Below are 11,530 nucleotides of genomic sequence, written 5' to 3'. Positions count from 1 at the left end.
TCTAAACAGGAATCGTATACAGTATTCCAATTAGCGGCCATTTTGTTTCAAGATGGTGGATCGAAATAAAAAAAAAAGTTTCATTTCAGATATTGCATATGTAAAAAAAAAAAAGGTAAACTGCGGCCATTATCAACCCACTGCAGGCTGGAAGCCTCTTCAACAATTCATGTTGAGGGAAATGGACCATAATCTACCATGCTGGTCCAGTGCGGGTTGGCAAATCGACCATATTTAGCAGTTAGGGGCTTGAAACCCGGTCTATTCAAGGAGCGTGTGCTACTGCACTCCCGCTCCTGACCACTCGGCTACGGAGGCCTCAAATCAGACTGTAAACGCCGAATTCATTACAGGGACAAAAACATTGAGATCTCGTAGGCTCTTTTTATATTTAGAAATTAGGCTAAAAATTCATAAAATATTTTGTTTACGTAATAAAATCGGCCCTATCTTCATTATCACTAGTAGTATGATTTTAGGTGAGTTGAATATATATTTGAGCCTTGTGTTTAGGCAACACGTCAATGCAGCAATAGATCACACTTCCTAAATCATCGGGACATCAATTTCCAATCAGAACCAAACCTCTTCGATGTTTGAAGCAGTGATATTTGCAAGGTCACAAAATAAGAAGAAAGCTGATTTCAAGGAAATATTTATTCAGTATGCAATGACAGCATATCAGACTAAATTCTAAACTATGTACGTGTGCGCGCGCACAAGGCGTTGGGAACAAGGTGACACGTTCTCCACTTTGTGAAGGAATTTAGCAAGAGGAGTTTAGCTTTGCTGGCTTCTTCCGGAAACCACGAACAACCACGTTACCGTGACAACTAGAAGAGAAAGTGTCAATTCATACAAGTGTTTGTGAAACAGGAAGACGTAGGCGAAGGATCGTTGACATCTAAATATTAATACAAAATGAACATCACCGTCAAAAGGAATCTTATTTCAAAAGGCATTTACAAGTCTCGTGCGTAATAATCAACTTGAGAAGCGTGCTTTATCTATCCTGAATAGATGCATATGGGAACGTGAGCTGCAGAAGGCTTTGAGCATAAACGACTCTCCTTCGATCCCAGGGCGAATGTTTCCTTCGTGAACAGCCTCGAATACGCGAAACACCAACACTACAAACTGTACAGCGTCCAGCACGTCGCCACGAGGATGAGGTACACGCGAGTGAACTCAAAATAACTCGTCGACGCAGAGGCACACATTTCACGGAATGTTCACCATTTTCCTCCACGGTACCGAACCTACTCCCAAACACCTCACGCCTCGGAATCACAAGGAATGTCGATCTCAGCTTGAATCTCGTCTTTTGTCCGGAGGTCAATGGCGAATTTCTTGGCGGCAGGCAATCCCCTCTTTCCCATCACCGACTTGCTGAACTCGTGGAAAGCGGCTGCCAGAGACAAGGTTAGGGAGCGAGCGTTCTGACGACTGTCGCACACGAATCCGTGACACACAAAGGGATGCGTCTCGAAGGCGTTGAGAGTGTCCCGCACCACAATCATGGCGAAAACTCGGGAGTAGACAAGGTCCTGAACTCCGTAAGAGATCGTTTCGATGGGGTACAACCCGGGTTCGAAATTCTTGTTGTTATTCTGGGGCATTTCAGTAACGGTGACCCCATCTCGCGACACCTCCAGTCGCAACAGTGGTAAGTTGCTTCCTGGCTTCAACGCTCGGGCTTCCGCTACCATTTCATCAACTGGCTTGCGGGTATGCTTGATACCCCACAATCCTCGCGCATCGCGTCTTCCCAGGTACTTCACGACGTATGACTTGGGCAGGTTGACAGTCTCGCCGTCCTTCAACTTACCTAAGAAAAAGAAAAAAAAGAAAATAGTGAGTATGTGCGTTTGAGAAGCGCAGAACACCCAGAAAAAAAAAAAAAAAGTTGCGTTAATCAATATTGCATTTATAGCTTCAAACAAAAATACAAAGTCAACAAAAAGTGAAGAAACAAAATAAAATTCAGTGGAAAATGCTTATTTCTCAATAGCTCATGTTTATCTGGTTAATATCTGAGGCTCTCACATCAACACTAAAACCAATTCCATTAGAAGAAAGTTGTTTTTTGGAAGAAGAAAGGGAGAGAACAGAAGAAAGCGTACAGTTTTATTATATTGCCTGAAAGTTTTAATAAAACTTACAGCTTTTAAAGATTTCTTCACTTTCAGTTCTTCGGTGTAAACTGATAGCTAATAATTTTTATTTGAATAATAAACAATTATCTTGATTATGGTGACAAACACGCAGATGAATACCCACAAAACATGATAAAATATAACAAAATGAGAGCCAAATATAAAGTTTCATGAAAATCCATTCACAGGGAGTCGAGTTATTACATGCGAACGGACGGACGGACTTGGTGAAGACAATAGGCACGCTATGCACATATTCTTTCTTGCCTACAGAGAGCCTAATTAAATATCATTATTGTTAGTACAATGTCCTTGATAAGGACATCGTACTAACAATAATCTTTGCACAGAATTATTTGATTTCGTCGTCTATGAAAAAGGCAGCGTACTCGTAGGCCATTAGGAGTTAGTATACAAAAGAAAGCCCTTATTCTTTTCCCCGAAGTCTACTAATACATCCTGTTGTATTTGACAACATCAAGCAAGACTTGCTCAAACTGTAGCCATCTCGTAATGCCGTTTCCCCTGGATAAGCCAGTCAATTGGCATTGGTCTAAAAACAGACCAGACGCATCCCTCTTGCGCAATCGTATTAGTTTCACAATTGCGTGTGCATACTTACATTCGGGATTACCGGCATGCACGAGCAAGACAGCCGAAAAAGTGTAGTCTGTTGCAATCTGGAAGATCTCCAAGCGATCGTGCGACTTCCTAATTAGGTTTCGCCATCCCTAAACGGAGGAAGACGCAGCATCTGCGTACGATGCCTTCCTTTTATTCTGGGAGGTACAGATTAAAGCAATAAACGCGGAGAACTGGAATGGCTCAACTGTAATGGAATGACTGATGAGCTTTGGCTTATTAGCATTCCTACCAAGTCTCAACTCTCTCATTGTTAACCTTCCTAATTGCAGAGAAAACTGGTTTACAATGTGGGGACATAACTCGTAGCTGCTAAACATTAACTGTATACTAACGGATATACGCATTTTCTACATTACTTCAAACTGGAACTTTCCCTGTTGTCTGGGCATGCGTAGTGAACATTATAACGGGTGTAGACGCTAGTAATTTACCCTGCCCGAGAGAGAAAAAGAAAAGGAATTTTTCGGCAAAGGCGTGATGAAAGTGGTAATTTTTGTTTCAAGGTTTTGGTGCGTGTGTTCTATTACGGTGCAGCTACTAGTTACACCTGTTCCGGTGGTGTCGTTAGACCCGGCGACACTCGGATGCGTCTCCGTAAACACCACTAACCAGGGTCACGTGAAAGAAAGCTGCGCAGTATGCACCACGCCTTGGAAAAGATAAACACTACGTGTTTATGTGGAGGATCGCCTTCTAAGTGTCGTTTTGGAGACTCCTTTTCATGCATCGGAAACTTCAGCGCTTCCCCCATCCCCCCTTCATATGTTTTACTTGTATTATGCATATTTAAGGTCGATCTGTAATTCTGACCGAAGAACTCTAAACGAAATCACTACAGTGTCACGAAGGAAGTGCATTACAATTAAACATACGCCCTCGACAAAAGTATCGGGACACCACGATTTTTTTTTTGAAATTATTTTGGCATCATTAGAAATGGTGTGTGTGTGTGTGAGGGGAACAGGAACGATCAGGGATCAATCAATCCCCTATTACTTCAAACAGTGCGTGGCCATCATCGTGTCCCCTTCAATTATTCCACTACAACCGTTGCGTGCGTCCAAGGTCGCGCACACTCTGAACGTCAAGTAAGCACGAACGTGTTTCTGTATTTGGTGAAGCAGTTCTTATCACTCCCAATACTTTACGAGAGAGTCCTTCGGGTCAGTGGTCCCATCACGCCTTTCACTACATCACGCTTGGCACTGAGTAGGCTGATGGATGGCTCGTTCTTCCCAACCCAACCAGAAAAACCGCCTTCATATAAGGACATTAGGATAGCGTGTATTCGGATTTATTCTTAGCTAGTGGAGAACTCACAAAGTAATAAATGTGGATTTTTTTTCGCAGTTCCGGTGAGGGCGTTTATCACGAACCTATCTTTTTAGGCTACCCTTGTTTTTATGGTTATTCCACAACTTGACATTTTTATTCTCAGATCTTGAATATTTCACAACTAAACATACATCAGTATCTACATGGAAGTTCTGAGAATGAAGTCACCTGGAGAAGATGGAAATATTGCCCTGAAAATAGCTATTAATATCTAAAATACAGAGTTTATTAATTCCATCTACAGAAGATGGAAAGTTTCTGGTGCGTTGGCAGATTAGGGCGATTGGTGACTGATATTTCAAAGTTCTTTAAGAAGACTCTTAGAATAATAATTATAGGCCAGTACTGTTAGGAATGAACTTATCAGATATTTAAAAACCGCATTTCAGAGGACGAGTGTTAATCCCTTCCCCTCGGGCTATTCCACTGTACACTGCAGAACTTAATTTTTCATCGAGCAGACTAGAACACAAAAGAAAACATCCAGTACGGCAGTGTAATTAAAAGCAATCTATCAGGCCACTGTTGAACCTATAACCTCCAACAAGGAAACTTTCATTTATGTTCAATCTATGATAAACTAAGTCTTTAACCAGAGTGAAAGAGCTAACATACAGTCCTCATACGTAATATCCTCTTAAAAAAAAAAAAAAAAACTTCAAAGAAAATGTAACTCTCACTACAGGCTATGCCCGGTACCAAACTAAATCCAAAGACTATTCCAACCCTTTCTTTGGGTAGAAGCCTATATAAAAAGATCAAATTTCCAGTAACAGTTTTCTAGTCCATATCATTTTTTCATTAACGATATGAAAAGAAAAGAGGCAGTTGGAGGTTGTATTCCTCGACATAAAAGAAGCCTACGACAGGATTTGGTCAATTTCACTCTCTCTCGAAATAACAAAGAAGAGAACCTTGACTACCCTTTGGAGAACACGTCAGGAACTTGATTATCAAGAAAGATACACTTTGTGTTCTCTTCATTCACCAATCATCTGCTTCGTGCCTACCTCACTAACTTCCTTAACATCGAATTCCGGCTGTTACATGGATTAAACTGTTCTGTTTACAAACTATTGATTATCTCTCGAGGGATCTTTTATGCTAGTCGACTGGATACCATGGAAGATGATTCTGGACAAAACCGATATTGTAACTATCTCAAATTCTCACAGCCAGACTGGATTGGGCAGACATCTTCAGTAGTCGCAACCTCGTGCAGCCATAAAACAGTACGATCTTCAGCTGGATCTATGGGCCAACCTTCAGCAATAAAAATACACAGAGGCTGTTCCCCGCCTATACTCGCAGCTTTTTAGACAGACATACATAAAATGACAGCGAAATCCTCTCCATTGATAAAACTTATGGGACCAGTATCCTCCAAGAAATATCAATTCCACCCTTGTTCATTTGAGATGAACTCTCAAAAGATGTTTCGCTATTACAATCCCTTCCAACAAGGGACTTGTGTGAAACAATCCCTAGGAATGAACAGCCCAGTGCTTTATATGATCCATTGCAACTTAATTTCTAACATCTTTGGTTGGTACGAAAAACCTGAGTTGTCAGGGGAAAGAAACAGAAGGTTTGATTAGTTTACATGTTATTATAACTAGGGCCATGCTTAGCTAATTTAGCTCCCGGGACAAATAGTTTCTACTGCGAGCTCTACAAATAAAATTTTTCATTTATTATTTCATTTTTGCAGCCCTAGCACAAATTCGTTGGGGAAAATAATCCTTATAAAAAAAAAAAAAGATTTAAATCAATACCACTTCGAAAATATTCATTGGAGATTGAATTTTTCTAATTTGCGATCAAATATTGCTGCCATACTGCTATAATAAGCATATGAACAGCTCAGCCTTCAAGTTCCTCTAAACCTAACAAGAAAAGAGACACCAACCTTCAACGTTTCAATTGACAAAGAAAAGGTACTGTAGCAGTAGTCCAGATCAGTGTTCGGTTTGAGTATACCATATCTCAAAGCTGCTTTAGAGTCTCTCGATGATGTTGTTGGGTTTTAGGAGCATCTGCGACTAAGGCCATATTGTTTATAAATTTCGTGTGTTCTGAGGTCGATTTTTTGTTTGCTGGACGAAAAACCCAAGTTTCGGGGAGAAAAAAAAACATGCTACCCTCGCCTGAGACTGACTAACTCAGCCACTTTGCGAAAAAGGCTCATAAAATTTCCTCCCGTCGTCGACGGGATTCGAACTCAGGTCTTTTTCACCTGGTGTGGGGTGATACCACCAACTGTGCTATTCACGAGGAGTAGTCTTTCGATTGCACCATGCAAAACTTTTGCTGTAACAGCAAAGGTGTATGGGAGAAGGACATCTCTGGTGTTGGCTAATAATTATATTATGTGCGTTAAGCGTTAAAGAAATTGAAACTATTGAGGCATCAGTATATTGTGTCTGCAACTGTATTTTTCTGTCATTTTCTGCATAAAAAACTCGAGTATGAAGGAAAAAAAAAAAACATTTAACCCTTGCTTGAGCTGGACTAACTCAGCCAGGTTGTGAAAAAGCCTCCACCCCCAAAGAATCCTCGCGTCACTGACGAGATTCGAACTTGGGCCTTTTCTATCTGGTGTGGGAAAACGGCAATCATAAACCATCGTTAAAAATCACCGTTTTGGCTGAACATTGCCAATTATTTCATACTGAAACCAAGACGATGGATAGGTCAGCTTCAAATCTTCATGCATTTCGAAGAGCGTTTCGAAACTCAGCCAAGCGACCAACGTGAAAGTGCATCAAAGAGATCATCTGGAGAGTTTCTGAAATCCTCCTCCACCTGGGAAATACAACTATTGTATCTAATAATGAAGATGGGACTGTTGTTGTTGTTGTAGGGTTTGAGGCGCATCACCAACTTATTCCATTTTACGCCATATAAAATATGTCTATAAATTGAGTGTGTTTGCTGGGACAAAAAATCGAATTTCTTTTTGCTGGACGAAAAATCGAATTTCCGGGAGAAAAAACCATTCTACTCTGTATCATGTGAATTAAATAAGATAATTAAATAACTGCTGCAAACTGTACCTTTAATTATTATCTATAACTCCTTCAACGTATGTACAGTCAGTTCACTTTCATTTAAACATGGTGATTATCTCGATATTTAATAATGTTTTTGCCCATTTGTCTGGACATCATTGATTCTCGAAGCCACACTGTGGAGTGATTTATTCCGATGAGTGAATGCAGAACTTCTAAAGTATTTTTCAAGAGGTGTCCATCTCTGGCCGTTTCATTTTAAAATGGGCAGTCCAACCACAGAATACCCACAATTTAAAGGTTCCAGATGTGGACGTCACATAGTCTTAGTTACCTTGGCACTTATTCAAAACAATCGAATCAAATCCGCATCATGGTAGAATCAAATTTTAGACAATACAACGCAGATCCGGGATCTAGCGCACTGTACACAGACATGGTTGACAGGTCCCTCATTACTGCCTTCGTGCGTAAAGCTAATTACCTTGATATTTGATAGTTCCTCTTGTCGCAATTTCCCTCAAACAGCGGTGGGTAACAGTTCGGTGAAAATGTTCTGGGATCGATGCCAAAAAGTGTTGCATAATGGACTGAGCTGGTCACGTATGGGGACTACAGGAAACACTTACTCACTGACGTCATTCACCTTTGGAATAAGTTAACAAAGTAGAGGTCACGGCTATGCTGACGGGATCAAAGAGAATTTATTGTAATTTTAGTATTTCCAATTATTTGCCGAAGGTTTAAGACACGAAAACTATACAGCAGAAACTAACATTTTGTTCGTGCTATGTAGGAAGAAGGTATTCATCCTAAATACAGGTTTTTAACCATTGATCTTGTTTTTGATGAATCGAAAGTGTCAAAAGACAGTTCAAACACAACCTCAAATTGTATTGCTAAGGTACTTTGTGGGCCTATCTGACTGATAACACGTAGATGTAACAACTGCTCGGGAACACTAGACACATTCTGATCGGATTTCAAAACGTGTCTTTGGTTATAAACTGTTCGTCAAAACAAGGTAATTTGATATTCATCTATCATCCTGCGAACCTGAATTTCACAGATAAGGTTACTATTTTGTGAAAATAATTTATTTTCGCAGAGTCACAGGAAAGGAGTGGACTGAAGATCACTGATCTGTAATATGAAGAGTAGTTGAACTCTGGAAAGAATCAAATTAACGAATTCAAGGCTACCGAGAACTTTTCTGACTTTTAGATATGATAGGTGCGTAGCTTTTCAATTCGCTGTATGATTTTGTCTGTCACTAAGAATCGAGACCAAACAAGAGGACAATAACAACAGTTACTGAAAATCGAACTTTTACATATAAACTTCCAATTTTTTTCCTTTAACCCATTTTAGGTAACCTAACCTTATTTAATAAAGTTAGGTTACCTAAAATTGATAATACGCAGCTTTTAATTGAGCATGTAGGAAACTTAATGCATTGCATGCACATTGCTACTCTAATATGAATATAATGTGGAAGTTAAGACCTTTCAAATAGCTTTAACATATTAGTTAAGGCTAGGTTACCTAAAGCAGGATAATTCATCTAGGTTTATTTCCTAAATGTTTAATTAAAAATTGATATTAAAGCTTAGATTACCTAAAATTGGTTTTAAGAAACAATTTGGAAGTTTCGTTAGCGGTAGTCGCCAGTAATGACAACCTTACTGACAACAGTTGTCAGTGTAGATCAGATGGAACCAATGAGAAATGAAAATTATACAGCGCGATTGTCAAGATGTATGGGATGGTACGTACGAAACTTCGGGAAAGTTCTCCGAAGCGTTCGAAAAGTCGTTTGGTTACCGCCTATTTCACTTATGATTGCTGTATTGAATTTCCATGCGTGGTGAATCCCGGAAGAGATATACCATGATTAGTCCGAGGTAAAAAAATGCGATATACTGGAGATAAATACTGCTTGCTCCTCTCATCTGGTTCCAAAGTTTATAAATCACTTCGGAAGGGAAGGAAGACTCTTACGAGTCCGTGCCTATCAATGGTTAGAAATTTGGCAGTCACAAATAAATTACTTCAAATCAAACATGAACTATAATTATGGTAATCTAGCTTCAGGCAAAACAGACAGGAAGCACTAGTACTAACAAGTTACACATAGGTCACATCTAACCCAACTGTTTCCTCTCGTGAGGGACGACCCTCCCATATGCATGCATTATTCATCATTGCTTACAGTCAAACTATCATAGATTGCGTGTACCGTTCTCGGATAAGGAAACTACTTTATGCTCACTATCACAACTGCAAGAACCCTTGTCAATACAAATAATGCAAACCTGGATGAACTATTTTCTAACCTTAAAAGACTAATACGGTTATACAAACTCTATGGAGAGACAGACTATACGAATAGGCATAGGTGGTGCTGGATCCAAAATTAACTGGACGCATCTGGAAGTTTAATTTAAACTTCTGTTCTTTAAACCACAATGAGTTGATCTACTCGTAGTTGCAATGCATTGCAACTGCGATCGACTGAAGCAAAGAGGGAACGAGATTCGCGGTGATTTCGCGGGTCCCTTCGATTGGTGAATGATCTTGGGACAATAAAAGACACTTCAGTACGTTACCCGATATTTTTGCTGCTCACTATAAACTTCTTAAAGGATAACCATAACTTATAATCTCAGTTTGTAGGGGCAGGTGAACTATATCACTGTCTTGCTGCGGTTAACGCGCATACGTGTTTAAACTTGTAACGACATCACAATAACAAACGCTTACCTTTTTTAAACCCTTCTGTGTCGGCTTCCTTAACACCACAGTTCTCGTGCATTTTGCTGCCACCAACACTGTCCCTATTCTCTCCACTCTGCTCTTTGTGCGTCTCGAAATCGGAGTTTCCGGTCCCACGTTCTTCTTCTCCTCTGGAGGAACTTTGCTCTACAGACGACGTCTCCGCTTCGCTGCTAGGGTCTGACGGCGAGGCAACGAACTTGCCGTGATCCCCATTCGTGTCATTAGACGGACTGCTGCCTTCCATGACGACACCGTCAGTACCGTCGGATTAAGAAACCACCGTGTGTGCGATAGTTGGGCACCGAAATGAGCATGCGCGGTTTCGAACTAAACGCTGCCGTCGCCACTGCCTACCTGACTGTCGGTAGGTCAGGTGACTAGATAAACAGGTGAGAGAGAGAGAGAGAGAGAGTGGTGTGCAAGAGCGTGACACGTGGAGTCACAATACAAGGGAAGTTGTCGGATTTGAAGGGTGTAGTTCAAAGTCGTTGGGGCTGTGTTTGTAGCATTAATAGTGAAACCGGAAAAGTGGCCACCAGGCTACTTCCGGGAAGCAGGGCGGAAGGTTTTCCGTCATCGTGGTTGCTGGTAGAAGTATTAGTGACTCTTCAGGCAATGCATTCTTCTTTTGTTATCAGTGGGATAGCGATACGGGCTGTTTGGCCAGGTGGCAACAGACGGGGCAGCAGATAGAAGTGCGGAGGACGAGTCTAAACAAAGAAAGGTGACGGGAAGGGTACGTTCTGTACAGATAACAGCGACGTTGACTGGCCATTCACCAACACTCACCACATAACTGTCCATTAATGGCGCTGCTCAGAAACAAACAATGCTAGAAATCACGTAACTGGTACACCAAAGATAAGGAAAACAAACAAACAAGAAACTATCACCTACTTTTCCCCCTTTTTACCCTTTAAAGGTCGTTTTCCTGCACCACTTTAATTTACCCAGGAAAGGCAACGACAGTCCTGGACACCATTATTTTCAATTTATTGCTACAGAGAATTTAGTTGTTTTCATTTCGACTCATCAGGGGGCGCTGTCCCGTTAAAGTCAGAAAAATAGCTGGAAATTGTACCAAGGATATCTGGTCAAACTATATATCTAGGCTTCTTTAACGACTACTTTGCTCTACAGTATTTGTATCAGGCATAAATACTCTTGAAAGTAATGGAAAATTAAAATTTCCTTAACCATTATCTCAACTGTTGAACGCAAAACAAACTTCGCATTATTTGACTTTTATTATGATTCTCTGTTTGGTAAAATGGTTTCGGGGAAATCACAGAGCACTTTCCAGGCTGCTTATCAGCTTTTATCCTTGGGCTGCAGTAGCTATTGATTTATTGCACGAACACGCATGCTGTATCCATGACTTATTTTTAAACTGCCAAACTCGTATTGTTTGTTTGTTTGTTTTAATTCCTTCACGTAATATTTTAGCGCAAAAATAATAAAACCCTCTCGATTTCCTTGTTTATGGAAACAAAAAATTATCTCGTGGTAATTAAAGATACTTTCGCTTGAATAGTTAAATATTCGAATTATAACTATATACACTATCTTATCAAAAGATTACAGAATTTGGTTCTCCAGAACAGA

General features: G+C 40.3%; 1 protein-coding gene across 1 annotated transcript; it reads right to left on the bottom strand.

Annotated features, from left to right (window-relative positions):
• Window positions 1-662: 662 nt before the first annotated feature.
• On the bottom strand, window positions 663-10,224 carry LOC150089869 (uncharacterized). Its single transcript, XM_090389683.1, has 2 exons — window positions 9,911-10,224; window positions 663-1,828 (listed from the first exon to the last, which is right to left on the bottom strand). The coding sequence occupies exons 1-2, from the start codon at window positions 10,167-10,169 to the stop codon at window positions 1,275-1,277; spliced, it is 813 nt and encodes a 270-aa protein (XP_090245809.1). The 5' UTR covers window positions 10,170-10,224; the 3' UTR covers window positions 663-1,274.
• Window positions 10,225-11,530: the final 1,306 nt, after the last annotated feature.

The sequence above is a fragment of the Mastigoproctus giganteus genome, chromosome 2 (assembly GCF_048544385.1).
Source record: "Mastigoproctus giganteus isolate SK-2022 chromosome 2, ASM4854438v1, whole genome shotgun sequence".
NCBI classification, from domain to species: domain Eukaryota; kingdom Metazoa; phylum Arthropoda; class Arachnida; order Uropygi; family Thelyphonidae; genus Mastigoproctus; species Mastigoproctus giganteus.
Note: the sequence above shows the minus strand (reverse complement) of the source record. Positions and strands in the feature narration are given on the sequence as shown.

Excerpts from the sequence above, each read along its gene's own strand:
- LOC150089869 (XM_090389683.1), bottom strand. The coding sequence starts at position 10,169 with ATGGAAGGCAGCAGTCCGTCTAATGACACGAATGGGGATCACGGCAAG. Across the intron at positions 1,829-9,910 it reads CACAGAAGGGTTTAAAAAAG|GTAAGTTGAAGGACGGCGAG; the intron begins GTAAGCGTTTGT and ends TCTTTTTCTTAG.